Source organism: Halichoerus grypus, chromosome 5 (assembly GCF_964656455.1).
Source record: "Halichoerus grypus chromosome 5, mHalGry1.hap1.1, whole genome shotgun sequence".
Classification (NCBI taxonomy): domain Eukaryota; kingdom Metazoa; phylum Chordata; class Mammalia; order Carnivora; family Phocidae; genus Halichoerus; species Halichoerus grypus.
Window position 1 is genome coordinate 4,594,210 of NC_135716.1, and position 24,278 is coordinate 4,618,487.

The 24,278-nt window shown below is 54.5% G+C and overlaps 1 protein-coding gene across 1 annotated transcript in view; it reads left to right on the forward strand.

Moving 5' to 3' along the window:
• COL22A1 (collagen type XXII alpha 1 chain) overlaps positions 1 to 24,278 on the forward strand; it is a 250,581-nt gene that overhangs the window by 36,727 nt on the left and 189,576 nt on the right. The window contains exons 4-6 of the mRNA XM_078071952.1: positions 13,563 to 13,637; positions 21,340 to 21,451; positions 23,686 to 23,809. Of these exons, the coding sequence (XP_077928078.1) occupies positions 13,563 to 13,637; positions 21,340 to 21,451; positions 23,686 to 23,809 (311 nt within the window). The remainder of the gene's footprint in view (positions 1 to 13,562; positions 13,638 to 21,339; positions 21,452 to 23,685; positions 23,810 to 24,278) is intronic.

Genomic DNA, 24,278 nt, shown 5'->3' on the forward strand with positions numbered 1-24,278 from the left:
TTTTTCATGTGTCTGTTACCCATTTGTATGTCTTCTTTGGAGAAGTGTCTGTTCATGTCTTCTGCCCATTATTCAACATAGTACTAGAATTGCAATGTTTCTGACACAACTTCACACTTACTGGAGGACTGAAAGAAATCCATTGTCAACGCAGTGTGTTCTGGGTGACTTGTTTTGCTGTAAAACATGTCTGTCTTTGTCCTTATAATTATAGACTCTGTCTTCTTTGAGTTTTAGGCACCCACCCCTCCCCCACACAAACGCATACACTAAGACACAAAGCCACACACATGCTCACTCAGAGGCACACTCTGTGTGCACGCACTCGTACGCGCACACACACACACTACTCTGCTCTTTACCAACTGTGTGCATTTGGGCAGAAGACTTACCCTCAGTTTCCTCATCTGGAAAATGGTATGCAGAAATCTCCTGCATACACACATTGCAAAGATTCTGTGCATGTCTGTAGATTGTATGGCGTGAGTGGTTGTAGACCTTGTCCCCACTGTCCCCGTTCCCTGCTTCGGAGAGGCATCAGCCAGAGCCCCGCGAAGGCACAGGACTAGTGAGTAAAGATGCAGGAGGCAGAGTCCCCAGCCAGCTCCTCATGCCTGGCATCCCTGATGCAGAAATGTAGTCCTTGCAAGTGAAAATCAGCCGTTTGGCACTATTTCTCTGCACACTTAGAGGTAAAATGGACCGCAGAAGTCTCCACCTGTCCTACCAGGCCCAGCTACCTGTGCTGAGGAGGTGGTGGGAATGGGAGGGAAAGGGACCCTGGCTGGCGGGTGTTGGGATGGATGCAGACCAGCTCCTCCCCAGCCTTCTTGCTTTGTGTGAGAGTCACCGCATGGTCCATGTTCAGGGAGGGGTGACTAGAAACGTCTAAGTGGGCTCAGCAGCAGATTATTCCAGCGACAAACAGGTAATCAACCTGTTCAGCACATTCCATTGTCTTGAGGTGGGCGACAGGGACTGGCCCAGGGGAGCCTAAGGCACCGTGGTCCGCAAGACGTTTGTTGATTGGAAGCCACAAAGGGCCTTATGCCTCCTAAAAAATATTTTTTTAATAAAAAATAATTTATTATCATCAGAGGTGTTATATACAATAGGTGAGCAGGGGGGTGGGAGTGAGTGGAGCCCCCATGGGCTGCTTTGACCTCCTAGTCTAGGAGCTTGAACAGGTGCGGGGCGAGAGAACAGACAGATGGTCACCAGAGGGGGGGTGGGGGGCTGGGTGAAGTGGGTGGAGGGAATTAAGGGGTACCAGCTTCCAGTTATAAAGTCAGTAAGTCATGGGGATGAACAGTCCAGCACAGGGAATATGGTCAATATTATTGTAATAACCGTGTGCGGTGACAGATGGTGACTACACTTATCGTGGGTATCATTTCGTAATATATAAAGATGTCACATCACTATGTTGTACACCTGAAACTAATATAGTGCTTTCTGTCAACTATACTTTAATTTTTAAACACTGGGAAAAAAAAAACAGAAAAGCAAAGAAAGAGGGATCCAATAAACCTGCAGTGAGGACCTGTTAAAACTCTGGGCTATCGAGGATTTTCTCTCTTTCTCTCCCCCCTTCCCTCCCTGCCCCGCTCCTGGAAGCCCAGAGTTGAAGTCCTGGGTTTGCCATTCATCATCTTACTGATTATGTAACCCCTGTGTTTGGTTTCTCCATCTGTACAATGGCTCCACAATCCCTCCTCTTCCTGAGCGGGTCACACAGAAAGTGCTCCGAGCAGCGCCTGGCCCACAGCAGATACTGGACACGTGTCCTCTGTCACTATTTTCTGCTGCCCATACGAACTTGGGGAAGTCGCATGAGCTCTCATCCGAAACACGGGGATGAGAAACCCATCTGATAGCTTTGCTACAGGGTTTTCTTCATCAGTTCAGGAAATCCTGATTAAATGCTTCCCAGGAGCCGGAAACTCTGGCTGCAGGTTATAGGAGTGTGGGGCTTAATGTGATCTCCACGGCCCTGTTCACACAGAGCTTCTATCTCAGGAGAAGAAAAAAAAAAAACCATTAAAACATGAGCACATAAAAATGATGAGTGAAAACCAGAATGAGATCCCACCTTACATCTGTCAGAATGGCTCTGGAAAAGACTAGAAATAACAAGTGTTGGCGAGGGTGTGGAGAAAGGGAACATTTGCGGGCTGCTGGTAGGAATGTGAACTGGCGCAGACACTAGGAATACAGGATGTAGGTTCTTCATAATATTGAAGACAGAACTCCCGTATGACCCAGCAGCTCCACCTCTGGAAACATACCCAAAGGAAATGAAATCAGTAACCTGAAAACATACCTGCCTCATTCATTGCAGCATTATTTACAAAAGCCGGGATGTAGAAGCAGTGTAAGCGTCCACGTATGGATGAATGGGTACAAGAGGCTGTGGTGTTCACTACAAGGGAATATTATTCGGTCATAAAAAATGAGGGGATCCTGTCCTCTGTGACAACATGGATGGACCTTGAAGGCATATAGTGCAGAGGGGAATTGGCAGAGATGGGCAGATGGGTAGGCATTCCCCAAGAAGAGGATTTAGGGGCAGGGGCGGGGGGTGGAGGGTCTGGCTGAAAAGTGGGAAATGTGGGTAAAGGGTTCTCGTGAGGAACCAGAGGCTGGAGGGGCTGGGCAGCGGGTTTATGGTCAACTGGGAGATCCCCCCACAGCTTTATTGTCCAGGAGTGGGGATGGCAGGTGCAGCAGAGCCCAGGACTGCAGGCAAGGTGACCCCTCTGTCCCCACCCCAGGCTGGCGCCTCCAGCTGCCAACCCGCAGAGGTGATGGAAGGTGCAGCCCCAGTGGGCGCCCTGGACAGAAGGACGGCGTGTGGGCAGGGTCCCCACCCTGTCCCCAGGCCTCAGCCCCTCTCCAGTTACCGCTGTGCCTTCGCCAGCTGGACGGTGGGAAGGCTGCCTGACTGCCTCTTTGACATCTGGCTGTGATTTCCCAGCAGCCTCACCAAAGCTCACCCCGCAGGAATGCAGCCGGTGGCCATTCCGGGAACCCACCTCCACCAAGCCTCTGTGGAGAGGGTGGGAGCACATGAGGAGCGGGGCTGGCCAGGTCCGCTTCTGCCCCACGACCTGGGCCGCAGTGAATGGGCCCCCAGGCGAGCCGTCTGCTCCCACAGGCATTTGGGGCCTGGTAAAGCAGTGGGCTGAGCCAGGGCGCCCTGCTCGTCCCTGGGGACTGCCCTGGCCACTGGGGCTCTGATTCTGGGGACATGACCCGGAGTCTGGACACAGATAGGTCTGATCCCAGACCACATGCTAATGGAGAGAACGTGGCCGTGACTAGAGAAGAGTAAATCGCACCTTATCTTATTTGCCCATCTCTGCTGAGAACCACAGAATGTCCCTGCGGGGAGGCATTTTGGGCTCATTCTGTTTTCCTGGGACTGCATGGGGAGGGTGGTATGTCCTGGCCACGGGGTGACTTAGGGTCAGTGTTGCCCCCAGAACCCGGGCCTTCTTCATACCCTGTCCCTTACCTCCTCCCCCTTTCCTCCAGGATGTCTTGTCTCCTCTCTATGGGGTGAAGTGAAATATCTTCTCAAAACTCCCCTGGATTCACATGATCAATTTGCATTTTGCCACTCACTTTGTTTTCCTATTTCTGTCTGCTCAGAATCCATGGGGGTAACAAGGAGGCTTTGTTTCCTTACCTGTGGGTCTGCTTAGCAGCCCTGTCACCTAGGACCCTCACCTTGTCATGCAGCCCTGGGGGTGCCCCTCGACCTCGGATACTGCAGAAGCTCAGGGTTGTGGGTGACTGAGCCCAGACTGGGCGCAGGTGAGGTTCCCCTCAGCACCAGGTCCTGTGGTGAGAATGGGCAGGAGGGGAAGCAAGATGGCCACTGTGTGAGACCGAGGTGGCCTGAGCACTGAACTTGGCCCTTCCTGCACTTTCTCTCCTGTAAGCCCTGTTAAGACCCTGAAGGGCAGGTGTCAAGAGTGTGGACTCAATTCTAGAATTGAGCAAACTAGCCTCGGAGTCTGAAAAGACAGAGGCTGCCGTACACAGAAGGTCTCTGTTCACTGCCTACGGGGGACAAACAGAACAGAGACAGCGAAGAGGGAGCTTGAGGAGACGTTTGTTCCTGGGGAACTGATGAAATCGCCCCCAGCAGCAAATTTGGATCAGAGGTTTTGCATCCAAGTCAGAGGGCAAAGCTTTGGGGAGAAAAGCTTGGCACTAGAAGCCGTACCCCATCGTCCCCAGGACCAGCTGTCCCGTAAAACACACTGCAGTTTGAGAAGCTCCTGCCTCACTCCAGCCACTGGTGTTTCCTGGGTTTGGCTTCAGAGGACCTTTGAGGAGTGGGACCAAGGCTGTGGCCATGTGCCTGGCACGGGGAGGCTCTGGTGGGGGCTGCACCATGGGCATTTCCCTTTGGTAGCCTCAGATCCCTTCCCTGTAAAACGAGAGGTCTGGACCATAGGGTCATCCTTCAGGCTCCTTCCTGATCCTCAGCTCTGGCCATGTGCTGTAAGAATATTGATTCTAGAAGTGCGTCTCTCCGTTGCACCTGGCAGCCAACTCAGCCCTAACCTTTCCTGCCATGTGCCTCTTCCCCTGCCAGACTTCAGGGTGCGCTGGGCAGGTTGTGTGGGTTGTGCATTTCACCAGGCCTGGGTTTGTATCCTTTATCTGCCACTCCCTGCAAGGTGACGTGGATGGGCTGTGCAGCCGCTCTGAGCCCCCACGTAGCTGCATGCTGGGAGTGGCCAGCCCCCCAGGAAAGCCTTTGAGAGATTTGAGTGAAATCCCCTGGACTGTGGGCTTCAGGAGGGCAGGGACTTTTGCCCTTTCTGTTCCTGTGGCCTCCCTAGCATCCGGGCAGTGATCATGTCCCTGCCATGCTAGACACTCCGGAAACATTGGCTCATGTCCTGCTCCGCTCCCTAATGATTAACTTTCCAGCAGAACACAGGGGTCTTAGGGTCCTGACAGTGTCCCACCTTAGCCCCTGCCCACCACTGGCCCTAGACCCCACGCTGCTGACCCCGCCCCCATCTGTCATGTGACCTCCTCACCAATTCTGCTCATTTAAGGGATTCTTGAGGTCCCCAGAACCCTTGTTCTACAGATGGATCATTTAACCCATGATGGTCTTGCGGTCTGCTATAGGGGTCAGATGAACCTGGGTTTGGATTTTGCATCCCGAATGATGAGTTCTGTTACTGGGGGACAGGTCGCTGAGTCTTGTGAGCTTGCTGTGGGTCACTCTCCTGCTGCTTCTACCTCCTTCCCTCCAGCTCACCCTTCAGGTCTCAATGGAGACATCCCCGACTCTCCAGCCATTAGCTTGGATCCCACTGTGTTGCCCCCATCCTCACCCCAGAGCTTCCCACTGGTTATAATCACCTGCTGGAGAGGTCAGTGCCTTATTTGGCCAATTTCCATCTTGTCCACTGGACAGCAGCTCCCTGAGGACAGAGAGCTGGTCATCGTGCCCATTACATCCCAGAGCAGGTCAGTGCCAGGTACATAGTAGACATTCATTAGACATGGGATGAAGGAAAGGAAGTTTGCAGGTAGGTTTGATGCATCTCAGATGCCCACGGCTGAAGGTCACTGCTTGGCTGAGCCCGGTGGGCCGAAGTAGCCAGGACCCACGTGGCACCTGAATGTTGGCCTAGGGTTCTGCTGCCCTCCCGAGTTCCCCCTGCACCTCTTCTCCTGTCCCCTCCTAGAGGAGGTCCTCTTGGCCTCTGCTGACACCTGCTGGCGCTCAGCCCACGGGACATTCCTGGGAGGGAAAGGAGGTCCGAGGACCCCAGGGACCTGTGAAATCCCTCCCTCCTTGGATGGCCACACTCACACAGTAACTACCACTGCCTTCTGCCTGGTCTCAGTTGCTCTTCCGGACTCCCTGGTAGAGCCATCGATCTCTTCCTTGCCCTGAATTCCAAACCTTGCCCTGGGTTACCAGGCTTCCCTGAGCTGGCGTCTTCCCTCCCTCCCCTCTGCCTCCTCACTCACTTAGCTCGGGGCTTGGTCCCCTTCCCCACCCCAGGGCGAACTAAGCCCCTTCCCCCTCGGGGCTCTGTACCACTTGGTGCTCCATCTGCCTACTTGCTTTTCCTGTGGCTGGCTCGTGCCCGTCTCCGCTCTCAGCCCAGATGTCACTCAGCCAAGAGATCTTCCCAGACCCGTGTGTGCGACATGCATCGTGGCCCCCACAGCCAGCACCTGGGCATACCACCTGCATACTTCCTGATCACACCTGACGACGAGCTCGCTTCTCTGTGTCTGTCTGTCTGCCGTCTGCTTCCTCCACTAGCACGTGACCACCGAGAGGCCAGGGGTTGGCACGTGTTTGCGCTTGCTCTTTATTCTGGAAGGTTGGTGCCGGGCACTTGGCAAAAATGCACTGGCTGAATGAGTGAATGAATGAATGAGCACTAATTAGGTGCCAGGCATCATGCCACCAACTTCCCACTCAGTATCCCATTTATGCTGCAGGATGACCTTGGATGGGGAAAACCCCACAAACTTACATCCCTGTTTCCGGATCTGGAAGCACACACGGGGGCAGCTGATTCGAGAGAGGCAAGGTCTGCAGAATCCAGACCATCTTCCCCATCAGCCTTGGAGAGCACGGTCTCCCTCTGGCCCTGTTCCAGCCTCACCTTACCCCAGTGAGCAGGCCTGGGCTCGGGCTGGGAGAGGAGAGACGGCCCCGGTGTGAGGCAATCTGCCACTGTCCAGGCCGCCCCGGGCATGTCAGCTGGTGCAGGCCCAACAGGCCTCCCGGACTCCCGAGCTCAAGTCTGCAAACAGCATTTGCTTAAGGCCACCAGCCACCGCCCCCATCCCGCCCCACCGCCCCTGCTGTCCTTCCTGCCTCCTCCCCCTGAGCCTCCTGTTGCCTTAGCAACAAGCACCCTGAGGCAGGGCTCAGACCTGCTTTTAAAAAATAATAATCATGGGGCACCTGGGTGGCTCAGATGGTTAAGTGTCTGCCTTCGGCTCGGGTCGTGATCCCAGCATCCTGGGATCGAGCCCCGCATCGGGCTCCCTGCTCAGCGGGGAGCCTACTTCTCCCTCTCCCTCTGCCTCTCTCCCTGCTCATGCTCTCTCTCTCTCTCTCTTTCTATCTCTGTGTCTCAAATGAATAAATTAAAAAAAAAATCTAAAATAATAATAATAATAATAATGGTAAATAACTTATAAATCATGTCTAAATCTTTAAAAAAGCAAAAATGAAGGTATCACTTTAAGTTCTGCCTCCCAGAGGTAACCACGGTTTCAGTATTCCATGTTCTTCTGGATGCCCCAGCATGTGTGTGTGTGGGAGGGAGCAGGCGAGAGAGTGCTGGAGTCGCACCGAGTTGACTCCTGTCTCCACCACTAACTAGCTGCGTGATTTAAGTGGGTCCTCTTGGCTCTCCTAGCGTCAGTTCTCTCGTCTGCACAATGGGCACGATGAGTAGTCCTGACAGGCCAGACAGGATGCCAAACAGTGCCTCAGTGAGCGGCAGATATGCAGCCATGCCCGCGGGAGCTGTGATCCAAGCCTGTGTGCTCATGGCTCAGGGGAGCCCTGTCCCTCCACTCCCCTGGCCTGTCTGGGTGAGGGAAGAGTAGGGGGCCGGGGGGCTCCGCTGGAGAAGACCGGACAGTGGAAGGAGCACCCTGGCTGCCTTGGAATATCTAAGTAGCTTCTGTGAGAGAGAATGGGGACCTGTTTGGGCTTGGTACCCACCTTGCTGTCTGTCCACCCTGGGGTCACAGTGCCCCGCTCGGAGCCTGGTGTGAACTGGCACAAGCGAGCAGACCCGGCGGGCAGAACTTGGGGAGCACCCGGATCCTATAGGTGCAGAGCGAGGACTCTACAAGTCTGAGCTCTTCCTGGGGCGAAGGGGCTGCCTCAGGCAGAAGCAGCTGGCCGTCCGTCTGTTCAGGCTTTGGAGACTCTGCTCCCTGTTGGCTGGGTGACTGGGGCGGGTGACTTTCGGAGAGGCCGTGTGGCGCCGTGGTCAGGAGCCCGATGCCAGAGCCGTCCTGCTGACTTTGCCATTTGCTAGCTCTGTGGCCTTGGGCGATCCATTTACTAATTCCTTTGGCCTTTCTTTCCCCATCTGTAAATAATAGCACCTGTCCCTTGAAGCTGTAGGGAGGACTCGATTAAACGTGTCAACGTGTTCACCGTGCTTAGGACAGCGTCTGGTGCAGAGCAGGCGTACCCGCGTCTGCTGATCACTGAGATGCCGCCATCCCCAGCAGAGCGGAGACAGTCTATACTGCACACCCAGCGCAGAGCTGGCCGTGGGGCCCTCAGTCCCCGGCAGCCGCTGGCATTGCATTCGGGACCATTCATACCATCCGGGCCTGGCTCAGCGTCTGCTGGCTCTCCAGAGTGGGACTGTGAGGGTGCCTTCCTGGCTGGCCTTGGAGCAGCGGAGAAGCTGGGCGGCATGTCTGCTGGCGCCTGATTTCATGTCCTCCCTCCTCCGCGTCTTCCCCCCCTTCTTGGAACACCATCATCTTCTCCATGGCCGGCTGCGCTCAGTGGCGGCCGCTGTGAGGTGCTGGGTGAGCAGTGATCGCTTCCTGTCCGTGGCCCGCGGAGTCCCCTGGCTCTGCCCCTTGCTCCCATGGTCCTGCTGATTCCCTAGACCAGGGCTACCATGTCTTCTCCCAGACTCTAGATGCACGGAGACCTTTATTCAAATCCAGGTACTCCTCCCATCCTGGTGAGTTTCTTAACCTTTTAGCATCTGTTTCTACATCTGCGTAATGGGAAGAAAAAATCGACTTACTGGAACGGTTGTTGCAGGTAAAATCCCCAGCTGGGAGACTGGCACACAGTAGTGCTCAGTAATTACCAGCACTCTCTTTTCCCAAATGAAGACACCAGGGGATGGCATGGCTCAGTGTTTTCTAGATAGAAGTGTGGATGTGTCAGCGAAAAGCCAAAGGGCATCCTGGGCAAGCATACTTTCCCCTTCTGCCATTTGGTAAACTGAGGATGATTGAAGTGTTTTTCCACAGAAACTGCAGTGAATTCCTGGGGTTTTTTTTCCCCCTTGGAGCAGCTCTGATCCTTCAGTAGCTAGGCTCTCTTGAAAGCTTCTGGTGAAGCAGAACTGGTTCTGTGGGCAGAGAGATCTCTTTCCTCTCTAGAACTCACAGAGGATCCACCTGCCCAAAGACCAAGGGAGAACGGGTGTCAGTGAGTGACAGTAAGTCAGCTCCAAGGGAGCAGGTCTTTGTGATCAGCCATGGCCTTTGTGTGTTCCTACCCTTTCTAAAAGGAACATTGACCAACTCATGCAAGAACTAGGTACACATTTCCATTCCTGAGAACTCTTCCCATCTCTAATCCCAGAGCTGCTTCTCATGTCGATCCCGAATGATTACCGGGTAAACCCATCTTTCCTGGGATAGTGAAGACACCCCAGTCCGTCCGTGGCTCCTTTACCAGGAAAATAACGTGCTGGTCCTCACCACCGTCTTGAGTTGTGCTCAGGCAGCTGGAAAGAGAGCAGCTTTCCAGTCCTGGATCCTGGCTCATCAGTGCTGCTCCCAGAAAGGGAATGCGTGCAGGTTTGGAATACACTCTGTGGCAAATTAAAAACAAAGGCAAACCAAACAAAAACAAGTACGGTAGCCGAGGCAAACAGAAGTGTGTTTTTCTTACCCTTTTCACCCAGGCTCGGGCTGCTGGAGTGGAATCCCTGTCTCCTCAGTTGTCCTTGGCAGTCCCGTGGACGTTATGTCCCCGCAGTCTAAGGAGAAGGAAGGGAACGTGAATTCGGCAGCCCCATCCGCCTCTCTGTCCCACTTCATCAGGAAAAGCAAAAGCTTTTTAAGAAACCACCCCTCAGCCAACCACAGCAAACTCTGTTACTCATTTTCTTGTCCAGAACTGGGTCACACGTGTGTCCCTGGCAGCGAGGGAGGCTAGAAACATGGGGGACAGTATTACCTCCATTAGCCAAGACCGGCCCGCCATTGAGTTGAGGGGCATTCTTTTAGCAGGGAAGAAGTAGGACTGATGGCCGATGGGGTCTGTCTCACCTCCACGGCAGGAGCCCCGCTCTGTGGCATCTCACTGCTCATCCACGTCATGATGGAGCCCATGGCTGGAAGGCCAGCCAGGGCTGACTTCTCGGCTCAGGTGTCACTGGTCATTTCTGGTCTGCGTGAACTCGGGGCCTGTCCGTGTCTGGGGCTGGGAAGACAGTGACACTACGGAGCTGAGCGGGGAGCCGCCCGGGGCTGCAGGCTCACACTTTCTGGGGAGACAGACACCAGTCGGTGACTTCCAGGTGGTGCCATCGGCTCTGGGACGTGGGGCGGGGTGCTGGGGCTCTGTGACTGAGAACAAGCCCTGGGGTGAGGTGGGCAGTCTCAACGGCTGAGGGGGGAGCCTACAGAGCAAGGAGACAGTGATGTCATGGCAGCTGTGACACTTTCTTGTGCTTCCAGGTCTCAGGTCTGTCGCCACAGTCAGCCCACCAGTGCCCTGAAGGCGGGGACGGTGACTTGTCTTTATTTATTTATTTATTTATTTATTTATTTATCAGAGAGGGAGAGAGGGAGAGAGAACACAGCAGGGGGAGTGGCAGGCAGAGGGAGAAGCAGGCTCCCCGCTGAGCAGGGAGCCCGATGCGGGGCTCGATCCCAGGACCCTGGGATCATGACCTGAGCCGAAGGCAGATACTTCACTGACTGAGCCACCCAGGCACCTGGGGACTTGTCTTTTTTCCCGTTCTAGTGTCCCTAGAACTAGCTCTGTGCCTAGAACATATCTGGAGTTCTCAGATATTTTAGTTTAAATAAATGAGTTAATGTGGAAATAAATAAATCATTATCTAAGATGTGGAAATATCTTGGCCAAACAGATACAGTTTTAGGCTAAGCGGGCCTTTGGATGCTAACCCCACCTCCCTGCCAAGCAGGTGAACCCACAGGGCCCCGGCATCTCACCCCTGTGAAGCCTGGCTGGAGGGGGTATTTTAGGAACCATTTGTCCTGACTTCATACTAAGTTGGCTATAAATTGCCCTTTAGGGCGCCTGGGTGGCTCAGTCGTTAAGCATCTGCCTTCGGCTCAGGTCATGATCCCAGGGTCCTGGGATCCAGCCCCGTGTAGGGCTCCCTGCTCCGTGGGAAGCCTGCTTCTCCCTCTCCCACTCCCCCTGCTTGTGTTCCCTCTCTCACTGGCTCTATCTGTCAAATAAATAAATAAATAAAATCTTTAAAAAAAAATAAATGGCCCCTTGAGCCTCTTGGATGTATAAGGGTTAGTGATGGCCCCACCAGGCGATTGGCAGGTGGTTCGGGGAATGATTCCTTAACGCAGTTTGGGCAAGTTCTAATGTCTTTGAAAAGAAGCCCCATCTTACCTGTGTTCACGGTCTTTGGACTGTCCTTGCCCATCTGGGTTTGGGAATCAGGTGACAACCTTAGGGTATTTTCGGAGACAAGGCTCCGTGTCCCTGCCTGTGTCCTGAGCTCCAGCCATCGGTCTCCAGGGATTGGCTCATCATCAAGGATAGAACCTTCTGAGTCAATGCATGATCCACAGCCAGTCTCTCTGGCAGCCTTCCAAGGCTAGAGCAACTGGTGGTCAGCCCACAGCTGCCGCTGTCCTGGGTGGGGCTGTCTAAATATTGCGAGGTGCCTGCATCCTCTTGCGTATTTGGTCCTAGACAGACAGCTCGGTGCTGTTTCCAAAATAACCCCTTGCATGGGGCTTGGCAGACCTCGTGGTGCCTTTTAGGATAAACATGAAAAATACCTCCACACCAGGGAAGATCTCATTCTTTTCCCTCACTGCTGATTGGTAAAGGGGCCCCGAACTGGCCCCTCACTGAGACCCTTGTGCCCCGAATGTGAAAACAGGTCATTGCACTGGGACAGATGACAGAACTATCTAATAAGGGGGGGGGTTTGTGATGGTGACGCGCACAGAGAAGGGTCTCCACTAAGGTAAGCGAGTTGCTTCAGGCGCTGAATTGGAGGGCCACCCTGCCTTGTTCCAGTCCCCTTATGAACTTGAGCTTGCTCAGCCCCCAGGCAGCCCCGTGGCCCGTGTGTGCTCTGTAAGGTCTCCCCGCCAGAGACACTCGCACCAAGACAGGTTTACAGACTTGGCCAAGACAGCGAGCTGGTTTGTCAGGGAGCCGACACTTGGACCGAGGACTTTAAAATTCCAAGTTGGTGCTCTTTCTGGGATTTGGGGGGCAATTGGAAGAGTCTCTTTTGCTTCCAACTTTTTTCTTAAGTGAGGAATCGTGAAGACGTTAAGACATTAATGTACTATCTTATAATGAAGTATTTGTCTTGCTGTAAGACTTACTCTATTGCCTTTGTATAGTTGAGCAGCTTTGCTTCTGGAATTGTACTTGAAGCTCCTTAGGGTGGGCAGAAGCACAAGAGACACCTTTGTGGGGGGCCCCCGGCACACGTTTCCCGTTTCACTGACACCTGTGGACTCAGAATCCTGATGCGTATGTTCATGCCTTTCTAAATGACATTCCCTTTGCCTGTGGCCCCTCTTTTTTTTTTTTTCAAGATTTTATTTATTTATTTGACAGAGAGCGAGAGAGCGAGAGCAGGAACACAAGCAGGGGGAGTGGGAGAGGGAGAAGCAGGCTTCCCGCGGAGCAGGGAGACCGATGCGGGGCTCGATCCCAGGACCCTGGGACCGTGACCTGAGCCGAAGGCAGACGCTTAACCAACTGAGCCACCCAGGCGCCCCTGCCTGTGGCCCCTCTTGTTCTTTTGTCAGTCTAGCTAGGTCTTCACTCTTCCCTTAAGAAAGCCTCAAGCATCACCTTTCCAGGAAAGCTTCCCTGACCTCCCCAAGCCTGGCGAGGTGTCAGACCTGTGTCCCGAATCCCCCAGCAACCACGCTTGCTCTGTCACTTACTACACTCTGCTGACCCTGTCAGTTTGGGTGTCTGACTCTCTCTAAAGGGTGAGGCTGTGTGCTCCCTGTGAGTAGGTACACTACCTTGTTGGAGTGTCACCCCTAGGACAGAGCACAGTATTTGCAGAGTAGGTGCTTGGCAAGTACCCGTGTAAATGAACCAGTCCGTAGTGTGCACCGCCTCCTGCATGCCGGGAGCTGGGGGCCCTGGGTGCTGCGTGCCGGGAGCTGGCGGCGCTGGGTGCTGCGTGCGGGGAGCTGGGGGCGCTGGGTGCTGCGTGCGGGGAGCTGGGGGCCCTGGGTGCTGCGCGCCGGGAGCTGGGGGCCCTGGGTGCTGCGTGCCGGGAGCTGGCGGCGCTGGGTGCTGCGCGCGGGGAGCTGGGGGCGCTGGGTGCTGCGCGCGGAGAGCTGGGGGCCCTGGGTGCTGCGCGCGGGGAGCTGGGGGCCCTGGGTGCTGCGCGCGGGGAGCTGGGGGCGCTGGGTGCTGCGCGCCGGGAGCTGGGGGCACTGGGTGCTGCGTGCCGGGAGCTGGGGGCGCTGGGTGCTGCGTGCCGGGAGCTGGGGGTGCTGGGTGCTGTCATATTCCACAGAGGGACCGTGGGTCACATTTGCTCATCCATCTCTCTGTTTTCTCTTGCCTTCCTCAGACGTGCTGTGCCCCAGCGTCCGAGTGGAAGGAGACCGCTTTAAGCACACCAACGGTGAAACCAAGGAAATCACAGGTGAGAGAGAGAGGGCAGCTGCCGGCTAGCTCCGCTGCGCTATTTGCTGGGTCTGAGCGCAGCCCTCCCTGACACAGGGCTGGCCTCCCTGATCTGTTCACCGACATCTAATGGAACGGCTGGAGCTGTGAGGGCGGTAGCCCCCATCCACGAGCTGCCGAACCGTGAACAGCAGTAGCATTTCCATCTGGGAGTTGGCAGTGACTCTATGGGAGTCTCTAAATAACACATCAGAACAAATGAGTTGGGGGATGAGTAAGCGAATGATCGGTGGAGTGAGCAAATGAGTGGAGAAATCAATGCATTCGGGGTGAGAGCGTGAATCAGAGCTATAAATACAGGACGGAATGATGGGAGAGAGAGAGAGAGAGCAGAGACACTTGGCTGCAGACCCTGCAGTAGAAATAAACCCCACAGAGCCCCTTCCCAGCCTGTCCCCGCGTGATGGGGTAGACAGGTAGTTGGCAGTGGCTGAGGAGGCTTCCCACCCTCCTGAGAGCCATGAGTGTGGGAGTAGGGTTTGCTCCTCCCCGTGGCCTCCCTCCTGCCCCTGCAAATCTCAGGGGAGTTTCTTCCACCTCCAGGACACCAGCCCTGCTCCTGCCCACTGCCCGAGGGGCCGGGGCCCCTGCATCTGCAGCGCCGGAGGGGGGTCTGCATCCTCAGCATGGAGCCAGGGGGTGTCAGGAGCAGATGCTTTGCAGACGCTGTCTGGGGGATGCCGTCCTGGTCCGCTGCCATGTCAGGGTGCCCGGCCCACAAGAAGATGCCTGCATCTGCATGTTTGTGCTTGAGGGATATTTCTAGAATGGTAGAAGGCTGCCCTACCTGCTCACACGGCAGGTGAAATGTGTCCTCAGGACTGACTCAGCCCTCAGGCAGTTTCTTGGGTGAAGAAACACCCTGGTTCTACTGCCCTTTTGAGGGGGATTATTCCGAGGGCCACGTTTGACCCCTTTCCTGGCGTTTCCCAGTGGGATCCAGCTGCAGTCACCTGCTGGGGCGGCTGGCTGAGTGCCACACGCTTTGTAACTGCTTTTCCTGCCTGTCCCCAACGCTCAGTCCCCCATCAAGCCCCTCCCAGGTCAGCAGTTCTGGAGGGACCCAAAAGAAGGTGGAGTTAGTCGCCTCTTTTCTCCTGGTGGAGCACCTGGTTTGTGTGGTTGGTTCTCCGTGAGGACCTCTCACTCCCAGGGGTTCTCTGTCAACCCGGGAGATAAAGGTGACCCTCATCCTCTTCCCTTCCTTAATGCACTTACCTTTCAGGGGATATCTTTATAGCTGAGTAGCTCTGCCCAGGGTGGGGCGAAGCTTCTGGGCAGTGTGACGTCATTGCTCCCACTCCCTGCTTCGGCAATCCCCAGCTAAGCACAGCCACTGAAGTCGCTCTTCAAAACAAATTCCTACTTGCTCCATGGTCCATATTTGACTCTGTGAGCAGCAAATCCCTCAGAGCAGCGTCTCATTATCTGGTGGTGTGTGTGTCCACAGAAGGCGGCAGAGATGACAAGAGTGGCATTCATACCCAAAATGGTAAGAATCGACACTGAGCACCTACGGTGTGCTAAGCCTTGTGCCCGTGTGCTCTCATTCAACCCGGATGAGGTATGAGAGGCACAAGTCTGTATTTTATAGTTGGGGAAACTGAGGCACGGGCACATGCGGTAACTTGCCTGAGTTTCTGGCAAGTTGCAGAGCTGTGAATGAATTCTTTCGTCTCTGCTCTATGAGAAGGGTCCTGCTGACAGGCTGTCTGGTGATGGATGGAGGGGATCGGATTCCTCTGTTAGGAATCCGGTGTGTCTGTCTGCACCCTGTGGCGCCCTGAAATCTCCCCTCCCCTCTGTAGGCTCCGAGGCTCCCAGGAAATAATCACAGGGCCAGGCAGGCATCCATCACGTGGCACAGATGCCCTGTTTGTGCGGCGCCGAGCTCACGGAGAACCTGCAGGATCTGTCCTCTCCTTTAATTATCACCAGCCCGGAAAAAAGCCCCAGCTGTGTGGAAGCTGGAGGGGGGGGGGTTATGGAGAGATAGAGTTTCAGACTTGCCAATTTAAATGCAATTGGGTAATTGGAATGGCTTTTATTCTCTGGGAAAAATGGGGTTGCCAAAAGCCTCATTTCCAGGCATTCCCTCCAATGACTTCGGGAGTTTTCAGGGCTTCCCAGGCCAGAACAGCCAGGAAGGGAAGAGAGCAGGTGGTTTGGAGGCGTAGGTCTTAGCCTGGTACGGCTCCCAGCCTCCCAACACCTCCGAGGCTCAGGTTCTCTGCCTGCATAACTGTGCGTGCCGCGTCCTGTTTCTGAGGATCCCTCTCAGGCTCATGACCGAGTGGCCTGGGAGTTTTAGTGACAGCAGGTGTTACACAACTTTCTGGGAGGTGAGCGGTGTGGCGCTGGGCAACATGCTAGGCTCCGAGCAGCTCTGAAACACGGCCACAGACATCCTGGATTTCTCTCTCTCCTCCTACCTGGGCTCCTGCGTCCAGATACTCGCTGAGGCATGCCCCTTGCACCTGTCAAGTGGACTCTGGCCCGAGGCCTCCTCTGCTCTCTCCCCGTCCCATCCTGCCTTAGCAAGTCCGGCCTCCCTCGTCTCCCTGTCCTGCCTCCCTGCTGCCAGATTGACCTTCAAAATAGAAACAGGACTGTGTTTCTTGCTCTGACGCCCTTCCGTGGTTCCCCATTGCCTGCAGAAGGACACTCAGACTTCGCTGTGTGGCCGACAGAACCCAGGCGGATCTGCCCCCGCCCACCCCGGTCCCAGCCAGTGTTCCCCTGACCCTGGCTCTTGACATCCCAGAATAGCCAAGATTCTCAGAAGGAACCTAGCTGACCCGAGCCCAGTGACCTGTGCACATCCAACTACCTTGGATGCCCTTTCTTCCTCCTCTGTTTGCCCACCTTTTATTTGTTCTTCAACTCTGGGCCAGGCCTTGCCTCCTGCGGGAGGCCTCCCTGATTGCTCCTCAGCTGGACGAGGGAGCTATTCCCTGTGCTCCTATACAAGCCCTGTCATCCCCCCTCCTAATCATTCAGCCACAATGCTAACACTGCGTATGTGTCTGCTTCTCCCTAGACACTAAACTTCTGCGGGGCTGGGATTTTGTCTGTTCGTTATTGGGATCCAAGCCACCAACAGGCATCCTACCTTCTCTCCTTCCCTCTTTCTACAAACTGTGCCACAAACAACCAAGGTTCCTGGCTTCTTCAGGGCTGGAAACATGAATGAGATCAAATTGCTCACCATCCGATGAGGGAAGCAGTCCCTAGATAAGGGACTTAGCCATCGCCAGACCCACTAAAGACCTGGGGGAAGCATCGTGCCTGGAGAGCCCAGCAAAGCTCTGTCCCGGGGAGACCGTGGGGGAGAGCGCCCAGGGGGCGCTGGCATGGAACAGGTGCAGCCAGCGGACTCAGGGCCATGGCTAACGGTGTCCCTGATGTCACCTGTTTCAGCTGACTCCGTGATTTTGGGGAGGTAATCCTCGCAATTCCTGCACTAAACAATTGCTTCCTTATTTCAAGGTGCCTTGCATCAGAGCCCATTTGCCTCGGGAGCATTTTTCGTCTTCCTTCCAAGCCTTTTATTTCCTGCAAGCAATTCATCTTTTCTCTCCGTGCCCTTTATTGCCCCTTGTTAATTGCTTGTTGTTCAAAGTTTTGTTGTGTTTAAGTCTTTTTTTGTAGTCATTTTTTTTATTCATTGAAAGCAATAAAAGTGGAACCAGAAAGCAGGGCATATGTTTGCTTTTTTAAAACTTAAAAAAGGAATTCTCCCACGTATAACGGCGTGAGGGGAACCGAGCTCAAGGTGGCAGTGTCTAGTGAGTGGACAGAGCTGAGAAGTAGAGGAGCAGGCCCCCTTTGCTGTTCTCACCACTCACTTGTCAAGGGGAAGGCATCGGGCACGTGTCCACTGGATCGTGAACTCGCTTCCGCCGCTCCCTGAGAGCCTCCAGGGCTGGATGTCCATGCGAGGCCTCGGACAGACCTGCCCACGGTGCACCCTCCCCTCTGTACGGAGGAGGAGGGAGGTGTGGGGGCCGTGGTAATTGCGCCTGCATTGTGGAGCTGCAAGCTAAGGACAGGGACAGGGCCTGGGGTGCTGACTGAGATGCTCTTCTCTCCCTTAACTTACCTGGGGCAGCTTCTCTTGAGCAACAACCTGCACCCCTCCAACCTCACCCCCTCCCCTACAGGAGGCAGGCAGGAGAGTCAGAGAGTGTCACAAATGGGAGAGCCCATAGGGGCCCACCAGCGCCCAGCCGCAAGAGATGCCAGGTACAAGCACCTGGTAAGTGCAGCCCTGCCTGCAAGGATGTGCCCAGTCCTCAAGGTGGCAGCCTGCGAGTTGGGCCATTATCCCCGCCTCCTCGGTAGAGGATGCACAAGGATGCCACCCATGTGCGTGGCCATTGCTGGGCCAGCTTTCGGACCCAGGACAGACTGTCTCCAAAACCTACTCTGCCTGGAACAGAATCTGAGCCCAAACAGGCTCTACACACTTTACCACTTGGTGTCCATTCCATGGAACCTCCAGAGCCTTCTCGGCCAGTCTCCCCATTCCCAGCCCCCACCCCCCAGTGCTGGGAACTTCCCAGCACTGCCAGGCCATGTCCAGGGACAGGGCCCCAGCACATATGGCAGCCCTGTGGATCTTCAGAAGGTCTCTCGTGGGGCCTGCTCAGTTCTACCAGCTGCCCCCAGCTGGGCCTGCTGGGCTCTCTGAGGTGTTGAGCCAGAGCTGCAGGGGCACCTGATGCTTTCTGTCCCCAGGTGATGCTCAAACCACAGGGCCCAGTCCCTGCTCAAGGGGGCTGTGGCCGGGCCAACAGAAGTGCCGAGGGGGAGCTGAAAGGAGAGGGCTTCTGTCCTTGTTCTATAGCAGGTGTCTCCCCATATCTTGTGCCCCCGACCTGCTACCTGGGGGGAGGGGCTCCCCGGGACCCCTCCCTGAGTGAGGAGGTGGCTGCTTCTTGCCACACGCCTGGTCCTCTGTTACCAAGTGATAGCAGTGGGGCTCTGGGGGGAGTGGCGGAGCTATGGCCAGGGTATGAGCCTCCCGTGATGGGATTTCACAGAGGATGTGGGTCAAGGAGGTCCCTTCGTGGTCCCCAGCAAGGGCTGGTGGTAGGGATGGAGCAGCTGTCCGGGGCTGTCTTCCCCGCACGTGCTCTCTGAGCTCACCTCACTGTACTGTCCCGACAGCCTCGCAAGGGATTATTCCCTCCACCTTCCCAGTAAAGGAAACAGACTCAAGAAATCAGACAACTTCTTCAAAGTCACTCAGTGTCTTTTTCCTTTGGCCAGTATAACAGAAATTTCATGGACTGAGTGGCTTATAAGCAACAGGAATTTATCTCTTACGGTCTGGGGGCTGGGAAGTCCAAGACCGAGGCACCTGCAGATTTCATGTCTGGTGAGGGCCTGCTTTCTGGGTTGTTGATGTCCTTCTTCTTATTGTCCTCAGATGGTGTAAGGGCAAGGGAGGTCTTGGGGTCTCTTTTATAAGAGCAGTGATACCATCCATAAGGGCCCTACTACCCTCATGACCTAAGTGGGACTTGACCTATGAGTATTTGGCCTTCTAGGTGCTAGGTGCTCTCTCTTTTACACAGTCTTTTTACGGTAAAGGGCATGTGCCAGCCTGAAGTTGGCTGGAAGAATAGTTGCATGAGTTTGTGCAATGGGCCAGGCCTGGGTCTGTGGACAAGGAATGGGGTGGCGTACTCAGCTCCCTGAGCATGTAAGCCAAGGGACGTGGCCTTGCTCAGCCTGTGCCCCGCTCAGGCCTGCTGAACCCTCCATGGCCCATATAACATGGTTGATGTCGGGGGAGATGTGGAGCGCCTGCCCCTTGGAGGAGACCCCCGTCTCTGGAGGGCCTGGATCATTCGCCCTAGGGCACGTGAAAAAGCTTGAAGTGTATGTTTTTCACCCATGAGGAAGCTTCTGGATTCATGTTTTCTATCTTAAGGATTAAATATCATTGAACATTATATCATGGATTTCATTAATTAGCCAGAGTGTGAAATGCTATTTAAAATGACATAATGGCAACTCTTAGTCATTTTCCAGAATGAAATGATCTCAGCATGGCGAGGGGCTGGGAACTCCAAAAAGTCACTCAGAGCTCCAGCCTGGCAGAGCCTCACAGTGCGTGCAACCCTCCTGGACCGTGGCAGGCTCTGTTCTGGGCTGGGCACAGCCTCTGTTCGTGTGCAGTCCCACGCCTGCTTCGCTCTGCCTCTGCCTGCAATTGCCCCTTATCTTCCTGCTGTATGTTTGCTTATTTCTGGTCCCCCACGAGGGCACCAGTTCCCCAGAACCGGGATTTCGTCTCTCCTCCTGCTTTAAGTGCTGTGCTCACACATGCTTGGCTCAGAGCAGGCTCTCAAAAACATGCATCAAATGAATAAAGGGCATCTGTGGGCAGAACTTAGTGGTAGAAGAGGCTGTAATCATTATAATGGGAAAATAATCAATATGAAAACTATTCGGTGGGTTCCTGTATGTTACACACTATATGAAGAGCGTTGTATCCTATCATTCAAGCTTTACCACAATCCTATGAGGTATATACTGAAACAACCCCTTTTTACAGATGAAGAGACCGGTGCTCAGAGATGTTAGGTAACCTGCATAAGGCCACACTGCAAGGACCTTGTGGTCAGGAGCACAGCCTAGACCTGTCCATTCTACCACCCCAACTCTCAGTCAGTGCTAACCTTTTCTGTCCCTGCTATTTCTTACACGGGGCTTGGAGTAGCAGAGAGGCTCTCAAGAATGTGTTGAATGAATAAATGATCTTTTACAGCAAAGATTAGTGGGATGTCTTCATCATCATAACGTGAGCCCTGCCAGCTCAACTCTCACCTGCATGACAGTGCCTTAGAAAGTTAGAGATCCCAAGAATCTTCCCAAAGTCTCATGGGTTAAGCGTCGCCGGGGCCAAGAGTCGTGTCAGCCCTGGGGATGCAGAAACGAGTGAGCCCCCGTGCTTGCCCTCTGGTGGTTTCCCTCGAACCTGCCTGAGCTTTCTCATTGCCCAGGGGACATGGTTTGGGCCAGTACGTCACACGGTTTGGGCCAGTACGTCAGCCTCGGGTTGAGTGCTGTGCTTGGGTTCCCCTGAGAACTGGGTGTCCTGGCCTGTGGGACTCCAGTCCAGACCGTTTTGTAGGGATGTGGATCGGGATGTGCTGGTGGGGTTGGTTATCACTCCTGCTCTACCCACAGGGCGGTGATCCGCCCTCCCCTTACGACCAAATGGTCAGTGCCAAGGATCCCACAGGTTATGTAGCCGGCCCAGCGTCACACGTGCATGTGCTTGAGCTGATCACCCCCTCGCCCCACCAGCGCCCCGAGCACAAAGGTCATGACTTTCCCATCACAGACGTTGCCAGTGCACATGAGGTCCTCTCTTAGAGCCAAAACAAACCAGAACCAAGGACCTGCCAATGAATGCAATATCATTCAGGTTTTTTCTCTCTGACCTTTCACTCTTTAAAAGCGTGAAACTTAAAAGCTGCCAACCTATAATCCAAGCAAAATTCACGTGAATTTCAGGACTGTGGCCACAGGAGGGCAAGCCCTCAATGACCGCTCTGCCTGCAGAGCAAGCCAAGTGTTCCCGTGGGGGTTTCCGGAACACCGGGGCAGCTCCCGCCACTCACCCCAGCTCTTCTCTTTGACAGGTTTTGACCTGATGGATCTGTTCAGTGTGAAGGAGATCCTGGGGAGGAGAGAGAATGGGATGCAGAGCTCCTATGTCCGGATGGGATCCTTCCCTGTGGTGCAGAGGACAGAGTGAGTGCTCCCTTCTCTTCCCAGACCTGCCCTGGACACCTGGCAGAGGGCGGGAGGGAGGTCGGGCAGAGACCCGTGGAGAGCACGGACAGCTGCGGAGGCTGCTCTGTGCAGGGGTTCTGGAGTAGAGGATCTGGGCTCGGCGTACACCGAGTCCTTCTGAGAAGGTTTGGGCCAGTATCTTCAGAGGTACTGGCCCACCGAGGCCTTCTGAGAAGGGATTTCTATACGGTTCCAACTTGGTTTTGATGGCAAAACACTGGGAACAAAATCAATCCCAACAGAGCTCTGACATTTCAAGGAAGAATAGTATCCTTGTAGTTTTTCAAGCTTTTGTATGTATGCACAAACACACAGACAGGTGTAATTTTAATGCATAGGTTAATTTTGTTCAGAATGGGAAGGGATGTCACTTTCAATATTAACTTTTTTCTCACATGTGTAACGTCTGTCTAATGGGCATTTTACACACCTAGTCTAATGTATTTCTCACTATAGTAAAGTGAGGTGAACATGGTACTCCTCTCATCATTTATCTGGTGTGACATTTGAGACTCGGAACAGGACAATAATGTGTCCACCATCTTGCACGCAGTCTGTAGGAGGCAGAGGTTGGCCCCAAACTCAGGTCTTCCAGCCCCACACCCTTGGTGTTTCCCACTGTGATCTTGTTATCTGCTGTGTTATTTGTGGAATAGGTTAGATTGGGCCACTTCGGTTTCCTTTAGATATTCTCTGTTAATGACCATTCCCCCTCCTGATTATAGTACCTTTTTCTTAAGCTATATATGTGTATGCTTATACTTATATGTATGCTCTCAGAAAAAGCCTTAGTCTCTCTCTCTTTATCTAAATATATATAGAGAAATATAAATGCAGATTTGTAGATCCATGCTATACGGACCTAACTATATGGATCCATCGGTGTTTATCTAGGTATATGTATGTCAAACGTGCACACATATGTGTGTGTTATTTCAAAGGTATAAGAAAAAAGTGCGTTTGGACAAAAACAGTCCCCTGGTTTGACTCATTAATGAAATAAGAAAAATGAAAGGAAATAAGAAAAATGAAAGGAAATAAGAAAAATGAAAGTATCTACTGTGGCTACAAAGTGTGTGTCTGTGTGGAGAGCCTGGTGGGGGGGCCCGTCTCCGTCCAGTGAGGGCAGTGACCAAGGGCGTCCCTCAGTCTTGCGAGGGCCCAGCACCGAGGGATGGACGCTGCTCCTAGTGCCTGCATGTGAGCTGGGTGATAGGTCAGCTCGGAGAATGACTTTGAACAACAGGGCCCACACCCAGCTTAGATTGGGAGCCGAGAATCACAAAATGAGGGCCAGTCTTAGCTCACAGGTTCGACAGCCAAACCAAGGGTCCCAGAGGGTGTGCGAGTCGGGAACCAGGAACCCAGACGCCTCCTCACTTCCCTTCCCAGCTTTCTGGCCAGACTGGCTTCCACCCCCTCCCAGGGAGAGATCAGTGCTGTACATTCCTCAGGCAGGTCCCTGCCCCCAGAGCAGGACGTGGCCCCACCGTGGCCAGGTGCCTCGGGGTGAGGGTGTTGATGGTTAAGAGGAGAGCTCTGAGACAGGGCCCCCTCTCTGTGCGGGTCTCTGTCCAGACACGTAGCAGCCAGATTGTGTCATGTTAACCCGCAGACCCTGGCTGCCCTTGGCTACCCCACGAGGATGCCAACACCTTCTTTGTAACTCCTGGGAGGAACAGCTTTCATTCTGAGTGTGCAGGGGAAAGGCAGGTACAGGACAATCTGGGCAGGGGGCCACACTGGGCGGGGACGCAGGGCTCTGCTCTGTGAAGATGGGAGGACGTCCTGGGGTGCAGGGCAGGGGATCAAGCGGGATGAGACAGAGCGGCTGGGCCCCACTGAGAAGGAGCCAGTGGGGAGAGGTAAAGACGGGTACACTCAGCTGCACTTGACCCAGAAAGGGGGGGGATGGGTGGCAACTCAGCATCTGCCATCGATATTGTCAGATGGGGATGGTGGAGACACGGAAGCGTACACACCCCATGGGGGTGGACTTGAAGCCCAAGGCAGGGGGACAAGGAAGGGGCCACAGCACGGGTCTGCAGAGGGTCATATTGAGACCCCGGCCAAAGGAGACATCTGGGAAGTAAAATTGGCAGGACTTAGTGACCCACGGGACACCTAGGCTTCCCTTGCAGCCCCTGCTCTTCTTGCTAAGCCCGCTGTCCTCCGTCTCTGTCCCCCTCCAGGGATGTGTTCCCGGAAGGTTTGCCTGATGAGTATGCTTTTGTCACCACCTTCCGCTTCCGGAAGATGTCTCGGAAAGAAGACTGGTATATCTGGCAGGTCATCGACCAGTATGGGATCCCGCAGGTAAGGGTAGCGTGCTGTGTCTCAGGGGCCAGAAGCTTTCTGTGTCCTTCTCGTGGGGCCGGCGGCACCTGCCATGTTTTCTCCATGGCCCTCCGTCCCGGGCCCAGGAGATCAAGAGTCTGGTGTGTGAAGCCCCAGGGATGCTGCGGGTCCTGTGAGAGATGCAGCTTCTTCCCCTGAGGGTGGTCCAGTGCCTGGCGCTCTGGCGAGTCGGAGACCAACTTCCTTCCTGCCCCAGGGATGCTCGGCCTAACCAGGAGGTGGCGGCCAGCTCTGTTGTCCCGCGGCCTATGCTCTGTTCGCGGTGTGACTGGCACAGCTTCGTGATGTAGCAGAAGAGACTCGCTCAGGGTCAGCAGACCCGGGTTCCCATCGTGTGCCTACTCCTTTCTTGGTGCGGCCCTGAGACATGTGGGGTTAGTGTTCTGAGTCTCGACGTTCCTAGCTGTCACATGGAAACAGCAGAGCT